This window comes from Podarcis pityusensis (assembly GCF_964106645.2).
Source record: "Podarcis pityusensis genome assembly, chromosome: 6".
Taxonomy (NCBI): Eukaryota; Metazoa; Chordata; class Lepidosauria; order Squamata; family Lacertidae; genus Podarcis; species Podarcis pityusensis.
Window position 1 is genome coordinate 95,345,195 of NC_138030.1, and position 20,210 is coordinate 95,365,404.

General features: G+C 42.4%; 1 protein-coding gene across 3 annotated transcripts in view; it reads right to left on the minus strand.

The window, feature by feature from the left end:
- RABGAP1L (RAB GTPase activating protein 1 like) overlaps positions 1–20,210 on the minus strand; it is a 149,870-nt gene that overhangs the window by 74,401 nt on the left and 55,259 nt on the right. For all 3 annotated transcript variants that reach the window (XM_081012105.1, XM_081012107.1, XM_081012106.1), the window contains exon 15: positions 7,356–7,469. In XM_081012105.1, the coding sequence (XP_080868231.1) occupies positions 7,356–7,469 (114 nt within the window). The remainder of the gene's footprint in view (positions 1–7,355; positions 7,470–20,210) is intronic.

A 20,210-nucleotide genomic window follows, 5' to 3' on the forward strand; every position in this document is an offset into this window, starting at 1 on the left:
AGAGCAGATTGTGGAAATCCACAATAATTATCTACAGTATAGTGGGCGGTATTTAACTACTTTTTACTCAGAAATACCTATTACAATTAATGGACTCACCTTATGACTAAGATAGGTCCATTAATTTTAGCAGATCTATTCTGAAATTAATGAACTCATTTCAGTGGGTCTACCCTGAGTAAAATGTAGTTATCATCCATCATGTCCAACAACACACCCTGAGCAGACGTAACTGAGATTTTTGCAGTCAACCATCCTCCTTCTAACTTCATAACTAAGGTGCAAGGTAGGAACATAAGATGAGCCCACAGGATCAGGCTGTCATGAAGTAGTGATCCTGTCGGTAGCGTAGCTAAGGCTTTTGCTGCCCGGGGCAGTGGCTGTGTTTGCCATCCCTCTCGCTGTTCCTCATGCAGGAGTCCTGTCAATTTGCCACGGTCCTCCCCTCCCCTCTGCCTGTCCTTCCTTCAGAGCTTGCAGGGCAGCAGCTGAAGAAGGTGCAAAAAGGGTTTTCTTGTGTGTGTGTTTCTTTGTGGCTGATTAGCTGCTCTCCCTGTGCAGTTTGAGCCATCTTTTAGATTTAGGGGAGCTAGTCTCAAACGTTTGTTGGGGGAGACCTAGGTTGGATCCTGTGAGCAAGTATTGCTGGGGTGGGGCCCCTCAGGCAGGTAGTAACAACTAGTCCCCAAAGTGGGAGAATGTGATGGGGCTGGCTGATTGCCAGCATCCCCCAGCCCCTATAAATCTTTGAGTTAACCTGCCAGGAGGGAGAGAGAACATGCTGTGTATTAGACTTGCTGCTTGATGTTCTGTAGCTGGTGCCAGGGAAGGAGCCAATGAAGCTTGGTAACCAGTTTGGTGCCTGCGTGTGATGGATTAGTAGCTTGGAGGGAGGACTCGGGAAAGCGACCCCCTCCTTGACACAGGCCAATGGCCCAGCATCCTGTTCTCACAGTGGCCAGCCAGATGCACAGGGAAGCATTTATTCAAATGTAATCTAATTGGAGATTTTTGTTTGACACTGTTATGCCTAACCCTGACCTAGTACAAGACACAGAGTACTCAGAGGATGACTCAGACACCCCACAGGCTGAGGAGCTTGAGGAGTACAGGAACCAATTATGAGGACCCCCCCCCCCGAAGGGCCACCCTTGGAGCTGTCTGTGGACCCACCCTCCAGTGCTCAACAACACCGGCACCAAAATATCCAGGACAAAAATGACAACATAACATGTGTCCTTGGATATCTTTTAATATCTTTATGCGCCCCCTTGCCCAGATTGTCTGAAACTTTGGGCTGGGCTGTCATCAATATGCAGATGACACCTAGCTTTATCTGTTGATGGACGGCCATCCTGACTCGGCCCCGGACACACTGACCAGATGCTTGGAAGCTGTGGCTGGATGGCTGCGTGGGAGCCGGTTGAAGTTAAATCCTTCAAAGACAGAGGTCCTCTGGCTGGGTCGGGACAACATGGGGTTGGGGGGCCAACTTCCATCTCTTGTGGGGGCTCAATTAGTGCCAGTGCACTCTGGGTGTAACCTTCGACGCCTCCCTCTCTATGGAGGCGCAGGTTGCAGCTACAGCAAAGGTGGCATTTTTCCATCTCTGCCGTATTAAGCAGTTGGTTCCTTACCTTTCTCGCCCTGATCTGGCCACAGTGATCCATGAGATGGTCACCTCCAGGCTTGATGACTGTAATTCGCTCTACGCAGGGCTGCCCTTGAGGCTGACCCAGAAACTCCAGTGGGTGCAGAATGCTGCTGCGAGACTCCTTACAGGGTCCTCGCCGCGGGATCACATTCATCCAGTGCTTTACCAGCTGCACTGGCTCCCGGTGGAGTACAGGATCAGGTTTAAGGTGCTGGTTTTAACCTTTAAAGCCCTATACGGCCTAGGACCCTCATACCTACGGATCCGCCTCTCCTGATATGCCCTGCGGAGGACCTTAAGGTCCCGAGCCCCAAGGAGGTTAGATTGGCCTCAACCAGGGCCAGGGCCTTTTCAGCTCTGGCCCCAGCCTGGTCGAACGCCCTACCGCAGGGACCCTCTCAACTCTAACTGGAGATGCTGGGGATCAAATCTGGGACCTTCTGCACGCAAAGCAAGTGCTCTGCCATTGAGCTATGATCCTCCCCCACCTGCTTTAGTGTTGAGGGTCCCACAGAACTTTGCATCTGCCTAATCCAGACATTTAGGAGACATTGTGGAAGTGCTGCTGAAGGCAGCCAATTAACCAAGTTGAGACTGACAAAGCTAAAAAGAATTCCAACAGATACTGCCCGGCAGGCACAACTGCAGCAGGTTGAGGTTAGGTCCCATTTTCCAAGGGAGACTGCTTTGCAGTCACATATTGGCACAGGAAATAACCACATGGTAGGCCCTGCAGCAGCTCATTATGTAACTTAGCCCCCTATATGAATGAGCGGCAGCTTTCTAGCAGACATGTAACAATGAAATAATTTCCAATTATAACTTCAATTTAAAATGCACACTTTCCTTTCAAAGCCACCCAGCCTCTTGAAACAGGGCTGCTTAAGGCTGACATGAAACATTCTGCATTTAGAAGAATATCAATGCAGAGCAGGACAGAGGACAGGCGTACACTTGGCAATCCTAACTGGGATCCTAACCCTTATCAATATATGTGAAAAGTGCAATCAATGCACCGGAGTGAATTTTGTAGGTCACTAGATTTCTAAAGCTGTGCAGATATAGATGACAATACCTACATAAACCAAAAGCCAAATACTGCATCAGTAGTAGCTTGAGCATGTGTTTTCAAAGACAAATGTTTAACAGCTACATTAAGTGTACAGGTACAAGGCCCAATACATTTGCTCAACTCATAGCAGAGGAGCAGCCCAGCAAAGAACTGGAGTGCAAAAAAGAGGGAAGATGTATACATAGCAACTAAGGGTAGAGTAAGTGCCTCATTCAATGGCTTTTCAATCTTACACCCTGCTTTCAAAATGTATTTAAAACACTTTGTTGCAAAATAGAGAAGAGATGATCTGTTTTGTTTTTGTTCTTTTGACAGAGTATTAACCTGGACAAGCTGGTATATGGTGTCTACCAAAACATATTAAATTCTACTCATTAAAATCACAGCAGTTGTTTCTCTGATAAACACAACTTGCTTTAACTTGAAAATGTGAAACAACAACATCCCTCAAATTAAATTGTGCATTGCTGTCACAGCAATCCAAGAGACTTTTACCAATTATTTTGATTCCCTGTAGTAAAACACCTTTGAATATACATGCAAGCAAAAAGTAGGTCACCAGTATTATTCCACAATGTATCAAATCCTAGAAAATTAATCTGTTTATATGATGGGGAAAGGAAATGCTTGAAAAAATAGTTATTACCAAAAATCTGACGCCAGTTCCCTTCTAGGAAGCCCTTTGCAATTGTTATTTTCTCAGTAACTACCTTAAATCTTTCATGTTCTATTTCTAGGCACATGTAAGAGGACATCCCATCCTTATAAATGAAAAAGATCATCCACAGAAGTTGAGGCTATACCAAAAATTTGTCATGATAATAAAATGGTTTCTCATACACACAAGTCCTCAAAGTCCAGCATTTGAGACAAAAAATACAGGTGATTCCCCACTTACGAGGAGTTTACGTTCTGGCCTTTGTGTGCATAAGTGAAATGTGTAAGTGGGAAAATTCATTTTTTAAGTGGCTTTATTTTCCATTTCCACCCCCTTCCTCCACTTTCATTTGGAAGGATAGGAGTGGAACAAGGGCCATCTAAAGGGCAGCAGAGACCCCCCTTCCTACTGCCCCTCGCCCTCAGTCTAAGCCACGGTGTTGAGTCCACTGCAAGGAACAGCTTCCCGCCCATCAGCTGTTGAGCGGGGTAGCATAGCAGCAGAGAGAGCTCCTGCACACCATTTGGGGGTCAACGTCGGAAACCTTTTTCACTATCGGCTTTAGAAGTATAATGAGTTTTCTCCCCAGAAGAGAATTCAGAAGTTATGTGACCCCAGAGAAGCTGGGAAAATGCTTTTTATATCGGTCCTGGAGGTTTTGCTGAATATGATTAGAAGGGACCAGTTGGTTAAAGGTATACATGTCGGAGCCAAACAGTACAAATTGAGAGCATTTGCAGATGACTTAGTATTGACGTTACAGGAGCCAGAATCTAGTACCAAAAGGGTTTTAGAACTGATTCAAGAATTTGGTCAAGTTGCAGGATTTAAACTGAATAAGTTAAAAACCAAGGTTTTAGAGAAAAATTTAACACCAATGGAGAGAGAGAGGTTTCAGAATGAGACAGGTTTAACAGTGGTCAAGAAAGTTAAATACCTGGGGATTAACATGACAGCAAAAAATGGGAATTTATTTAAAGACAACTATGAAAAATGCTGGGTTGAAGTGAAAAAAGATTTAGAAATTTGGTCAAATTTGAAGCTTTCACTGTTGGGTCGTATTGCTGCGGTAAAAATGAATGTATTGCCTAGAATGTTGTTTTTGTTTCAAACATTGCAAATTGTGGACAAAATGGACTGTTTCAAGAGGTGGCAGAGAGATATTTCTAGATTTGTCTGGCAGGGCAAGAAGCCTAGAATAAAATTTAAAATATTAACAGATGCAAAGGAAAGAGGTGGATTTGCCCTGCCAGACTTTAAACTTTACTATGAATCAGCAGCCTTTTGCTGGTTGAAAGAATGGCTGCTTCTTGAAAACACTGACATTTTGGATCTAGAAGGTTTTAACAATGTATTTGGATGGCATGCATATCTGTGGTATGATAAGGTCAAAGCACATAAAGCATTTAAAAACCATATTGTCAGGAAAGCATTGTTTAATGTTTGGATAAGATACAAGGACTTATTGGAAAACAAAACCCCAAGGTGGCTGTCACCGATGGAAGCGAAAGCCTTGAAAAAGGTCAATATGGAGGTCAAATGGCCGAAATATTGGGAAATTTTGGAACAAGATGGAGATAGACTGAAATTACAGAGTTTTGAGAAATTAAAAAACAAAGTGCGAGACTGGCTTCATTATTATCAGATAATGGAGGCATATAATTTGGACAAGAAAATTGGCTTCCAGGTGGAAAAATCAAAATTGGAAACAGAACTGTTAGAACCCAAAACTAAGAATTTGTCAAGAATGTATACCTTGCTGTTGAAATGGAATACTCAGGATGCAACGGTGAAATCTGCTATGATTAAATGGGCACAAGATGTTGGACATAACATAATGATGGCTGACTGGGAACAGTTATGGACCACAGGTATGAAGTTTACGGCATGTAATGCCCTAAGAGAGAATATTATGAAAATGATATACAGGTGGTACATGACACCAGTCAAGCTTGCAAAAATCTATCACTTGCCCGATAATAAATGTTGGAAATGTAAAGAAACTGAAGGTACATTCTTTCACCTTTGGTGGACGTGCCCAAGGATTAAGGCTTTCTGGGAGATGATTTATAATGAAATGAAAAGGGTATTTAAATATACCTTTCTGAAGAAACCAGAGGCCTTTCTCCTGGGCATGGTCGGCCAAATGGTGCCAAAGAAGGACAGAACTTTCTTTATGTATGCCACAACAGCAGCAAGAATACTTATTGCAAAGTATTGGAAGACACAAGACCTACCCACTCTGGAAGAATGGCAGATGAAGGTGATGGACTACATGGAATTGGCGGAAATGACTGGCAGAATCCGAGACCAGGGAGAAGAGTCGGTGGAAGAAGGTTGGAAGAAATTTAAAGACTATTTACAGAAATATTGCAAAATTAATGAATGTTAGAAAGATGTTGGAATGAAGCTAGGTGGTTTAAGCAGTAATGCTATAAAGGTGTATGTAAAAAAGGATTGATAACAGATGAAAATTTAAAGTTATAGTATATTAAGTTAAAGGATCATGAGAAAACAAAGAGGGAAAGAAATTGCTGACTTAACTAATTGAACTGGAATACAAAAAAGGGAGGTATGAGGAGGTCAGGGAAACAAGGATATGAATGTAAGGTATGGAAAGATTGATCCATTTTTCTTTTCTTTTTTTCTTATTAAGTGTCTTTTATTCTTTTTTCTGTATTTTGTATTTTGTATTTTTCTTGTATTTTTACTTTTTGTTTTTGTGTAATTCTTTTAGCCTCTGAAATTTTAATAAATATCATTTAAAAAAAGAGAGAGAGAAGCTGGGAAAATTGCACAGATGAGACCTGCTGCAAAGCAGCTTTCCTGCCTCTCAGCTGATGAGCACCGTAGTGCAGCAGCAGCAGCAGCAGCAGCAGGGGGCCCCACACACCTTTTTCAAGCCAGCACCAGAGCCCTGCTCCTTCATAATCCACAGAAAAATTCTTCCGGGCTCCGGGGAGGGTCACAAGGACTCTCCAGCTCTCTTCTGCCATTTCCAGGTTTGAACTGCAATTATTTCCTAGCACAGCGCATAAGGGGTGTGTGTATATGCCTGTACCGCATTCCAGTGATGATGTATTAGATTCCAACGTGGAGTACAACAATTAATAGTCCCAGAGCTGATTAAATCCAGTTTGGATAGACCATAATAGAATTATAGAATATGGACCTAATGATTTAGATACAATGTAGTGAACAATGTATTATAGCAGGACTGTTAATCCTTCAACTTCCCCAATTTGAATAATAATCCTCTCCTAAACATCAAATTTGTGGCAAAACAAGTTTGTTCTAATCCAATCTTTTGTTTTATTTGTTTGTTTGTTTGGTCTTCAGCCCATAATACTCTTACAACAATCCAAAGAAGGTAACTATTAATATCTCTGAATATTTAGGCAGATATAAATAAAATAAAAGGAGGCAAAGCATACTGCCAAGAAGATGGTTGAAGAGAACCTACAGCCAACAAATGGACCTTGCTCCCTTTTTGTGAAGCCTCTTGTGTTATAACTGGGTGGTGGATAATGCCTGAATTATTTAAATAAAAATATCCTAGTCTACTGATATAGGTGTTGTTAAATACCATTGAACAAATTAAATAATGAATCACTGATTACCTAAAATTGGCCCTTTGAATGATATAGATCACCTGTTTTTCCTTGCAGCACAAAAATATTATACTGCAGATGACTATTCTCACAGTACCATCACAGAATCACAAATCACAGAAAACCACCAATGTGTCACAGAATTACAAAATATTAAAACATTCAGTTACTATGGATGTTTGTATGTGATGCCAATAAAAGGTTTGATGACGATGAGAAAACATTCAGAAATGGCATTTAGAATAATATATGGAAACTGTGTTAATATATGGAAGCTATTAAGACGTGTGTAAAATGTACTGATCATTGGGAGTGGGAGCTAGACTTTTGAATGCAAATTACATACAAATCTGGCCGTACCTTACAGATCTTATATAGAGATTCCTGCCCCTCTCCTCCTGTATCTTTAAAATATTCATGAGCTGGGAATGTACGATGAACGTCTCGTGTAATGACACTCTCCTGGGATGAGTCCTGTGAAGAAAGGGAGAAAATAGCATATGCAAACTACACTTAAAATGAGGAAACCAAGATACTTCAACACAGAATGAAAACATATACAGTACTTGACAGATTATAACACTACCAGCTGGCCAGAAGGCTTACCTCAATTGCAGGATGGAATCCAGAACACGTGTCCCATCTTAATATTTGCAGGAAATTATTAGCCATTTAATAGGGCATCAGTAGTAACTGCTTCATGCAGCCGCAAATCAAAACGATTAGTTTTGCTGCTTTGATGATACACTTTGGAGGAAGCCATGGTGGCACTTGGCCGGGGGGGGGGGGATTACTGACTATAATGCCATCTCTTGATATAAGCAAACATGTCCCACCATTTTCCTATTGGAAAACAGATCCCTCAGTTCAATTTGCATAAACACACCAGTTTGGGTATTTGTGTGTCTTTCATTTTTATATTTCAGGGTCTATGAAACCCACTCTCCAAACTTCCCATGAAGGGGGCACAGAAAAGGGCCTCAGATGATGGTTGCAGGGTCCAGGTTAGTTCACATGGGGAGAGGCGGTCCTTGAGGTACTAGTGTCCATATCCACATAAAGATTTATAGATCAAATCAGCACTTTGAAAAGATTCTGGAAACAAATTGGTAAGCACTGCAGACATGCCAGATTTGGAGTTATATGTACTGACTGTCCTCTGATTTTTTTAATTGCAATTTGGTATAAGTGTCCTCAGCGCCTTGCTCTCATGGAAAGATTAACACATGATATGCGGAAAGCAAGGGGCTGAACTACATCTAATCATGCTGACACCGTATGGTTTCTGCTCATTATTTTCATAAATATTTCTCTTGGGAGCTCACAACCTCTAACTACCCAAGCTGAGTTTTAGAGGGGCATTATCGTATAGTTGCTTTACTTATTGTTTATCTGATTTCAATGCTTATTACTTTTCTCCAATCATATGCAATTGTAACAATGAAACATGAGAGATCTGTAACTGTTTGATTTGCTATTGTTAATCTTTATAGTACTGCAATTTATAAAATAAAATTCTTAATATAAATTAATAAACAAAAAACTGAGAACAATGCATCAAGCCCAGAAATGTATTGGTAGCCAGTGCAATCAGTACGTTCAGACCACCCTGCTCTGGTAGTAGTCCAGTCTAGAGGTCATCAGAGCAAGGGCAACAGATGTTCGGCTGTCCCCACCCATCAGTCGAAGCTGTTGAGCACCTGTTGAGACCCCCCAGTAGAGGGCCCACTACGAATCCCTGGACCCACTGATGCTCCTTCTCTGTGTTGCTGCTGCCTGTCCACTCTTAGGAGCATAGGAACCTGCCTTAAACTGAATCCAGATCAGTACTGTCTGCACAAACTGGCATTGGATACCCGGGGTTTCAGATCGGACTCTCTCCCTGTCCTACCTTTAGATCTCAGGGATTGAACCTGGGACTAAACTATGTGAGAGAGAGAAAGGATAAGGAGCAGTGATCTCTGCACACCATGACTTTACCCATCATTACTAAAAACCTGCACCAAAACATATTAAAAAGGAATATTTTACAATAGATTGATTACATGTTAATAAAAAACAAAGCAAAACATTAAAATAAATATAAATTTACTATCGTGGACTTGTTGGATGCAAAGAAATTGTGGGAGAAGCCAGCTGGGGAACATGGATGCAGCCAAATCAAAATCAATACAAATGAATACAAATTTGAGGTTCTGCCCCACCCCAACAAAAGCCTGCCCCCCCCAAACAAAAATCCTGGCTATTCCCAGGCTGGGGAACCAGCAAGGGAAGAAGCCTAAGAGCCCAGGGATTGGTGGTGGGACAATGACGAGTGGTCAGAGGGAGAAGACTATGAAAAGGAGGTGTCGGAATCTGAAGAGGTAACAGAGCAGGTGGAGTCTGTGGCAGAGACAAGCCCAGAAGCAGAAGAGAAGGGAGGCCACGAGGCAGAGACTGATTCTGGCATGTGAAGAGGCATGGGAGTCTACCTTGCCCCCGGGTCTTCCAGAACCAGGAGAGGCATGAAGACAGAGGAAGAGAAATTAGCTTCACGCAGGTAAAGTCTCAGATTACTTGGGGGAAACTCTGGAAAGGGACCCTGAGTCTCAGCAACTGCTTCAAGGGGGCAAGACCTGCCAGAGATGAGTTGCTGTGCTCATTCGGTATAATACTCCTGTGCAGATCCTGTTTTTGCTAATAAAGAGTTAACACCAATTTGCTCTCTGTGATTTACTGCTGGCCCTCTCCTGTCATCTACATATTTTCATCCAATCATAGTTATACCACATAAAATGAATACCAACAAGTCCGCAGAAAGCTGTGCTGATTGCAGATCTTAAATACTCTACGACAGGGATGTCCAACCGGTCGACCACGATAGACAGGTTGATCCCTGGGTGATAGCAGTCGATCACGGGCTCATTCTCCTCCACAGTGGAAAAAGAGCATCCACGCGCGTGCTTTCCTGACCTGGAGAGAGTCAGTCGTCGTTCGGCCGCCAGCACTGGTGCCCTGCTACTTCTGTGTTTTGGAAGCCCCTGCCAGCAGGCTGCAGCAAGTTCACTCCGGCAGGAGGCTTCGCGGATCCCCCACCATGCTAGTCTACCCATGCAATCGTGTGGCAGCAGACCGTTCCTGGTGCCCATCCTCTGCTTCCCTGCAGTGGCCTGACCAGAGGGTAGCACATAATGGGAGCATTGCTGGGGACGAAGGTCCACCTAAACACCATGTCGTAGGTGATGCGAGAGCGGTGGAGTCTTTATTTTGCTATCAACTTATGGCATGCCCCCCCCCCAAAAGAGCAGACGAGCTATGGCACCCCGCTAAAAAAAGCTCAACAACTTTGTGTTTGTTTGTGTGTGTCCCAAAAAAATGGGTAGATCACTGCCAGTTTTTCCCCCCCAGGAGCAGATCGCAGTCTCTTGAGAGTTGGACATCCCTGCTCTATGAAATAAGTGCAATAGGCAACAGATGGTATAAATCCCTTAGCCAAAACTAATGAAGTTGAACTTTTGTACCATGCTAATTAACAGAATACATTCTGTTTTCCCTTCAGTTTGAAAAGTGTCACAAACCACGAAGACATTACTCAATTAGCAAAAAGAGATATTATAATATGATACACAGCGCTTGTGGCCATGATGGCTGAGATCTACCTCCACTGCTGGAAGCAGTATGCCTCTGAATGCCAGTTACTGGGAAATCACAGGTAGGGAAAGGGCTGTTGCACACAAGTCCTGCCTGCAGGCACCCGGCTGGCCAATGGGAGAACAGAAAGCTGGACTAGATTTGGTCTAACTCAGGAGGGCCCCTCTTAACTGCCAACTTTAGCTAGCAGGACATAAGCAGTGCACCTGTGCAGGCCTTGGCCCAGCAAGATGAATAGGAAGAGCCAGATTTGTTTGCTTGCTTGCTTGCAACCACCCCTCAGCCATGTGTTTCCCCTCTGATATCATCTGGTACCCAAATCTGATGTCATCACATCTGCTATAAGGCCCCTCTCTAGTTTGGATCACATTAGGAGCTGTGCGAATGGCACCAGAACAGTAGCACAGCGTGATGTAATGGTTAGAGTGTTGAAGACCAGGAAGACACAGATTTGAATCACCATTCTGCTGTGGGTCAGTTACTGCCTCTCAGCCTAACCTACTTTGCAGGTTGCTTTGAGGATAAAATCAGGAAGAGAACCTCACATGCTATCTCAGGCTACGTGGAAGAGAGGTGGGGCATAAACATACAGGCATCCCAGCCCCCACTTACTTGGGGGTTACATTCCAGGCCCCCATGAACATAAGCAAAAATTATGCAAGGGGAGGAGCACCCTCTAAAAAGCCTCTAAATGCCCATTTTTTCCTGCTCTCCAGCACTCTCCCCAACTCATGGGGACAGCTCCCCCCCCATCAAGTAAAACAATAGAAATACTTAACTGACCAATTACGTCAGTTCTGCCCCCCCAACAAAAGTCCTGGCTATGCACATGCTCCCACTCTCTCTTCAACTAGAGTTGAAGCTCTGAGGGTGGCTGGAGACTGGAGCACTGGCGGAAAAGCAATGGCGGCAGCAGTGCTATGGCACACACCAGCTGCTAGGCAGCTGGTGTGAACAGAAACAAAATAACAACATGGTAGAGGATTTTTCACCTGCCTTGGAAGCCCATTTTTTGCTTCAAAACTTTTGAGGGTAAGAAAGAAACCTGGTACAGCACTAAAAACTGATTATACAATGTGTCAGAACTTGGAGAGCAGCTTTGCTTCTTGCATCCCACCCAAATTACATCCATGAATGGAAAGACAGAAATCCCTCATTCTGCATTTTGAAATCATCCTGAAATCTGCATGCTGGACTGCAATTAAAAGTCAGTGTACCTAAGTTGCTCTGGTAGAAGAACCTCCACAGAATACATTCCTCAAGCTCAATCCTGAATACAGTAGTGCCACCATGCTAAACTTGAATGGCTCACAGAAGCAGAGCGGAGGAGCCAGAAGATGAGATGGTGGCCTCTCCCTCTGCCAGAAAAAAGAAGAAGCTCACATATACTTTTCAATCCTCAGAAAAGCTGAGATAAGAAAACTGGAAAAGTTATTTGGGCAGCTCCATCCTTCTCATCTCCTTAGCAACTGAAAACATCTCCAATACCCATTTCAGCAGCACTTGCCTCAGGATGATTGGTATGAGCTAGAAATAGCACATTCCGCCATCTGCTTTTGTATTCCAGGGCTAGCAGTGTTCACACTTCACCGGTACTAAGCCTCATCAACATCCAGCAGCCAATAGTGCAATACACCAAGTGTAAGGGGGGGGGGGGGAGAATTCTTACAACAATAATTAACAACTGATTTTCATCAGTTAACAAACCCCTACATTGATAGAATATGAACCTTAGAAATCAGATTTAATAACCAGCCTCAAGAAGCAAGTTGGATGACAATATTAGTAGACAATATTTTCAAAAAAAAACAACCTGTGGGAATGAAGAAGGGTGGCCAATAAGTGAAAGGCACTGAAAACCCTGGAATATATTATGTATATGCACAGAAATGCATTTTTTAAAGGAGGTGGAGGAGGAGGAGTTGGGGGGGGGGGAGAGAGAGAGAGAGAGAGAGAGAGAGAGAGAGAGAGAGCCTCAAGCTGTGGAAAGAGGAAGGCAGCCAATTCAGCTCAGGTTACTACTAAAATCTTCTGCATGTTTCGAATACCAACCTCTTGAACACACCCAGCCAATATGATATCCTCCTTTCTCTGTTTTTCTCCCAATTTAAGAGAAAATATTATTTATGCCAGGCCACTTTTATAGAATTATACCCCCTCTTTATGATGAGAGATCTTTCACAATTCACCAAACTACATTATTATTATTTAAAAAAAAATATTCTTCCCCGTTTGATTTGCAAAATGTTTATCTAGTTTCCCTGGATAGAGGTAGCTGAAATAGATTTTATTTCATTTTCAAAAAAGAAAACCCTGTTGCCTACCATCCTCTGACTCACTATTTTTACTCACTGAATTAGACTTCTTGTATTTCCTACACAGCAGCGTTAATGTAATTAACATGCCACAGTACACTTGCCATTCTACAGTTTTTTATTAGTTATTTTCAAGCTGACCTATTTCTTGTCTCTAGATCATTTCCAACTGTTTAGGGTGCATACTCTTCACTGGAATGCTCTGACTACATAGTTAGAACAGCAACATAGCTTACATATAAATGCTATGTATGTTCCCTAAACACAGCATCAAAAATGCAGGAAGAAAATATCACTTGAACTAAACCAGGGGTCAGCAAACTTTTTCAGCAGGGGGCCAGTCCACTGTCCCTCAAACCTTAGGGCAGAGACTATATGGGGGGGGGGTGAACAAATTCCTATGCCCCACAAATAAACCAGAGATGCATTTTAAATAAAAGGGCACATTCTACGCATGTAAAAGCACGCTGATTCCTTTTTTTTTTTTTAAATGATATTTATTACTTTTTCAAAATTTCCAGCACAACACTTCAAACAAAAAGAAAAAGTCAAGGAGGAGGAGGTAACAGTGGCAATGGTAAGGTGGTCCCAGGATTTTGGCCATCCAATAACCATGGCCCAATGGGAAAATTTATGGAAGATCAATTGGAAATTCACAAACTGTTACACAATTAGAGAGAACTTTCAAAAAATGCAACATCGATGGTATCTAACACCATGGAAACTTTCAAAAATGTATAAAAATGTGTCAAGTAATTGTTGGAGATGCGGAGATTCAGGAACATTCTACCATATGTGGTGGATATGTAGGAAAATACAGGTATTCTGGGAGAGTATACATGCAGAACTGCAAAAAATGCTAAAGATCTCTTTCAATAAAAATTGTTACCTGCTGTTTATGTTGCGCTGGCAACTAGCCTTTCCTATCATGTGCCCCTAATTGTTTACATTGACTTGTGCATGTTCCTGGGGAATCAGAGAAGCCTCTAAGAGCCTCTCCACTGGCAAGCTGTTTTCCTCCTGGCTAGTCTTCATCTGATAAACTTCAAGATCTGACAACTTGGGTTGCTACCTTTGTTTCTTACCCTGCTCTAGAACTTTGTTCTGATCCAGCAGGGCTCTTGTGTTCTTATGTTCTCTGTGAAAATTGTGCCATAATAAAGGATGTGCCTTTGGGGAAAGAAAAAAAAATACGAATACAATACAAAAACGCTACATAGACTAACAAATCAAACAAAAACAAACAAAAACACTTTAAAAACACCTGAAACATTTTCAATATCTTATATTTCATTCACTTATTTCCAGCGACCTCCTCACACCTCCCTTTTTGTATTCCACTTCTATTATTTGTTTCAGCAATTCCTTTCCATCTTACTCTGTTTTCTGTTCTATAATTATCTTAACACATTCTTGCCATACTTTTCCTTTAACTTTCTATTAATCTATTTATACTTAATTCCTTATGACATTTCTACTAAAGCCATGTAATTTCATTCCAACATTTTTCTAACATTCCTTAATTTTACAATATTTCTATAAATAGTCTTTAAACTTTTTCCAATCTTCTTCCACCGACTCTTCACCCTGGTCTCGGATCTTGCCAGTCATTTCCACCAATTCCCTATAGTCCATCAACTTCGTCTGCCATTGTCCAACACTTCAGTGTTTTCAAGAAGCAATCATTCTCTCAACCAGCAAAAGGCAGATGGTTTACAACGAAGTTTAAAGGTCTGGCAGGGCAGGTCCACCTCCTTTTTTAGCATCCATCAATATCTTAAGTTTGACTCGAGGCTTCCTGCCCTGCCAAACAACTCTAGGAGCATCCCTCTGCCACCTCCTGAGACCCTCCATCCCATCCAGAGCTTGCAATGTTTGAAACAAAAGCAACATCCCCAGCAACACAGCAGCCCTCATCCCCACCTCAATGACTCGGCCCAACAGTAACAACTTCTGATTTGTCCGTATTTCCAAATCCCCCTTCTCTTCAATCCAACATCCTTCACAGTTATCCTTAAGCAGATTCACATTTTTGGCGGTCATACTAACCCCCAAATACCTCTCTTTCTCAACCAATGTTAGTCCTGTCGCCTCCTGAAACTCTGCCAGGCTTTCCTTTTCCAATTCAGATAGGGCTCTGGTCCTCAAATTCATCCGTTCTTCTTTAAGTTCAATCATAACGAATGTCAGCTTATGTTCATCAAGTTGTCTTTGTATGGATTGGACTCTCCTCTCCAGTTGTATTACTTTAGATTCAGCAGCAAGGGTTTTTTCCCTGACTTCATCTGCAGTTTGCCGTATCAGAGTAGATTCCTGTGTCAATTTCTGGATGGTTTCTGAATTAGTATTCACCTTTTGTCCCAAGTTATTTAAACTTTCTACAATTATATCAGTTTCAATATTTGCAACATCCAATTTCACATTTATCGCATCTGTTTTCTTGTGGAGTTGTTCCAGCGAATCATTTATTTTCAATAATGCAGCCACTAAGGCCTCCTCTGTCGACATCCCGTCTGTTTTTTCCTTTCCGTTTGCCATAACACTTAAGAGATTCAAGGTCAATTCCAAAGTCTCACACTTTTTATCTTGCAGCTGGAAATTCCCCTAGCCCAGCTCCTATAAAGTAACCAATTTCAAAAGCTTCCACTAGGGGAAAACAGGTTGTATTTGTATCGGTCATTATGTCCTCTTTTAAACACAGTTTCAATAATCCAAAGTTTGTTTCAATTTTCAGTTACTTTCCTCCTTTTTTAAAAAAACAACCGGAGTCAGTAGAAACAATGTATTCTCTTGATTAGCTACCTGTCAGTGAACGTTCTAAATGTTGTCAATGGACGTTCCAGAAAACATCAATCCTGCTAGCAGCCCATTTCCAGGGTCGGAGCGGCGGTATTTTAACTCTCTTCACTCTCTCCTGCAGGCATATTCAGTCCACCACTTCCCCCCCTCTTCTCCTGCCTCCAAAAAGGGGGGATTTAGTTCTTTACCGATGGAAATTTAGTCCTTTACAAAAGGCTTTCCAAGACTTTAGCTTGCAGTCTCCTTGCTTCAGTTAATCTACAAAAGAGGGAGGCAGACTTCCTGTATTGAACCTCCCCATTTCGATGCCAGATTAAACGTTTAAAAATCCAATTCTTCCCAATTCAGCTCTACTCATGGGTAATTACTTTAGAGTCAAATTGTCCACAGGAAAAAGTCAGCGCTCTCCGGCAACAGCTATGCGGCTAGCTCCGTGGAAGAAGCAGACGATTCGAAGCACCGTGCCACTCACCCCACATCGCTCCGGATCCCCGAAACCGGGTTTCCTCGCGAGTAGGGGAGGTGCAAAAGGTGCCCGCCGAATCCCACGTTCACAGGCTTCTCCCGCCTGTGATTTTTACGGGTCTCCGCCTTTGCCATGGCAGTACAGACCCAAATTCCCACGGGGCAAATTCCTCCCGATCAGAGGAATTCCGCCATTGCTGGAGGCACCAACCCGGAATTCCAAAACACGCTGATTCCTGGACCATCCGTGGGCCGGATTTAGAAGGCAATTGCACCGGATCAGGCCCCTGGGCCTTAGTTTGCCTACCCATGAACTAAACCATCTTTATACTGTTTGCCACTGCTGGTCTGTACATTTTAAGACAGACTCATAACAATTCATTTTACAGAAGTAAAAATGAACAAAATTAAAGGTTACATTAAGTACTGTCCCTCCACTGACAGAATACATCCATCTGTGGAAAAGGATGGAAGGTAACTGTTGATGGTTCCCTCTCCCCTTCCTCCACCCCACCCCAGTTCCTTCTCCAAAAATCCAGTATTTTTAGGATTATAAAAGCCAAACTGCCCAAGTGGTAAAGTCAATGTAGTAGCAATCCATCTAAAATTTTCCAACTGAGGTTCCATATACTTCAAGGCATCTGAGCTACACTCATTAATTAGAATCACACAGAATAGTAGAGTTGGAAGAGACCCCAAGGATCATCTGGTTCAACTACCTGCAATGCAGGAATTTCAATTAAAACATCCTTGACAGGTGGCCATCCAACCTCTGCTTAAAAACCTCCAAGGAAGGAGAGTCCGCCACCTCCCAAGAGAAATAGTTCCACTGTCAAACAGCTCTTACTGTCAGAACACTCTTCCTGGTGTTTATTCAGAATGTCCTTTTTTATAACTTGAAGCCATTCGGTTCAGGTTCTAGCCTCCGGAGCAGGAGAAAACTCCATTAGAGAAACAAAAAGACTGAAGCAAGCCAAATTATCCTTTGGAAATAGTAATCCAGGCATAGGCAAACCCGGCCCCACAGATGTTTTGGGACTACAACTCCCATCATCCCTAGCTAACAGGACCAGTGGTCAGGGATGATGGGCGTTGCAGTCTCAAAACATCTGGAGGGCCGTGTTTGCCTATGCCTGTAGTAATCACTTCCTCTCCTCCCCACCCCAGAACAATGCTGCAAGCTACCTTCTCCAACTTGCACTCATTATAAGGGGATGTGAGCCTCCAGTTGTTTACATGTTATTAGGAACAGGAAGCTTGCATTCTTCATCTCCCTGTGTTAATGAAGAGCCTGGTCCTTTTGTGAGCAGGGGTTCTGGAGATCTCCACCAACAGGGCAAAGGGTCAAAGAATGTGATCACACTGTAAGGGTGGCTGTTGCTGCTCTTTTATTGGCCATATCAGACAGTGCTTTCCTGCAGCCTTCACTACTGCAGGGGAAAGGGCAGGTAAAGTGGCAAAACCGGTGGCTGTGCTGCTAGAAATGTAAGTGGTACATTTCAGAACCCTTGGCACTTCCCTACCACAAGCTAGCTGGCGTGATGTACCTAAGCTTCCTTGGTGGCAGAGCATGTAAGTAATTATAGCAAGACCACAACTTGAGCACATTTAATTTGTGTGCATTCAGCTTCATGCACATGACAAAAAATTAAAATGGGGGTGGGAAGGCTTCTGGGATAAATGACTTTGGCAATCCCATCGACCATCGAACCCAATTGGTTTTGATTATACACAATTTTGGCTTTAAGCATGATCCCCAGAAAAAAACCCTGTGTAAGTTCTGGGCTTACTGTACATCTCTTCTTTTCCTACACTTTCTCCCAAAGGAGCCAAGAACCAGATCTTGTTTCTAGCACAGGGTAACTTACATATGTGCAGCAGCACAATTTCCATAAGGTTTATAAGCACATAGTTCCTGTAATGGATGTGCCTATGTGTAGAGTAGTTAAAGAGCAGCACAGGGGGAAAGTATTTATCATTATTATTCACGCCTTAATTACCTTTCTCCCACGCCATCTGAGGCCCGCTATTTTTAAAGAACTACTCTCTACAGTAATGCTGTAATTATCTTCCCCCAAAATAGATTGTCCTCATCCCGGCTCACACAACTCTGCACATTTTTAAATTACCAATATATCTCTATGGAGACCTCATTATTATATTTATCTCACATAAGTGAGCTCAAATAAACACACACATATACATAATTTTAGAGTGTATGATGCTGGAAGGACTAAGTAATCAGGATCATCAATTTACATAATAAAATGTTTTTGAAAGTCAGTAAAATGATTTGCCATATATGGAATGAACAAATAGTAGAGCAACCCCACAGATGAAGCTTGCATATAGTAATGCTCTGTGTGAGTCCATTTCCGGGCTGGAAAACACACAGAAAATATTTGATACAAGGTGTGGCTTTCAATTCCCCTATGTCAAGACCTTCCAAGGAAGATTACTCGGTGATCCTACCAAGTGGTGTTCACAGGATGGTGTTTATCCTTTTTCTGTTTTTAAATTACTTAAAATATCCACAAGATCCACTGTAGGCTCTCCCACACAAACACTTTATATTATATTATATTTCTTTATCCCTTTACAGTTCAACTGCCACCATTTATTTCCATTCAATACCTTTATTCACCTTTTTATTCCTTGTATCCAGTAGCTGGCTGTAGCCATAGGATACACTGTTCCAAAAGGCTAGCGCTTAGAAATCAAACCAAAATAATTTATTGCTGTTTATTTATAACTGGTGGCCTGTTATCTAGCATTACTCAGGAATTCTAAAAAGTCACTGCAGTTTTGAAATCAGTGGTTAAAATATTACTAGAACCTGTGCTGAAAATCTTTGCCAGCAAAGTGGTTTCCCAGATGCTCCATGGAGCAGCGATATGGGGCACGGACCCAAATGCTAACAGAGCCTTAGAAATAGTGCAGAACAAATTCCTCAGGAAAGTGCTCTCGCTCCCCAATGGGACCCCAGCTGCTCTTCTTCGTGCCGAAGCTGACGTGACAACAATACAGGCTAGAATTGATTACCTGTGCCTAGATTATGTGAAAAGACTTCAATCTTTTTTGGAGGAGAGATTCCCCGCTATATCTTACACAGAACGGGAAAAGACCAAATGCTGGAAGGCTGGCATCCAACATCTCTTGTCCCAATATCAATTACAAGATCTTCAGGTGACAATGAAGATGGATAAGAGGCACTTAAGAGACTGTCTCTTTAGGTCCGATGCAGAAAGGGATCTAACCATGATTGCTTCTACCAAGAGCTCACCATGGTTCCTACTTACCAAACGGAGCATGCCTGAGCCAGATACCTGACAAAGCTCCCACTTGCTTTATTAAGAATCGCTTTTACAGAACTACAATTCCAATCAATGCCCTCGGCGGTGTTGGATGGACGGTACGGCAAAGTACATTACGAAGAGAGACACTGTCTGTGTGGACAACCCTGCGTCAAGGACCTGTGCCGTTATTTATTGCAGTGCCCATTATATATAGACCCAAGAGACCGATTTATAAAAGCCCTGTTTACAAATGGAACACATCTGAATAGGGTGGAAAGAGTGAAATGGCTGCTGAGCGACACTGACGACTTTGTTACTTATAAAGTAGCACTCTATGCACTGGCAGCTAAGATCAGGAGGAAGGAACTAGACAAAATAGCGCTCAACTGCAAAGGAGATTTGGATATTTTATTTGGCACATCTTACCTGAGAATCTTCTGCTATTCTATTCTATTTAATGCAACAAATAATCTTAATAGCCATGACCGTGGTTTTATTGTATGTCTGTGCCCAATGATTTTTATGGTTATTGTTGTTTGTTTGTTTTTTGTTCTCTTTCTGAATGATGCCATGGCCTATGGCTAGTGCAATAAAAAGTTTAATTGGAAATTGGAAATTAGTTAAAATATTGCACTCCTGGAAGCTTCAGTCTGCCATCTTGATTCAGAATGGAGTCCAATTGTATCCAAACAGACAAAAACCTGCTCTTT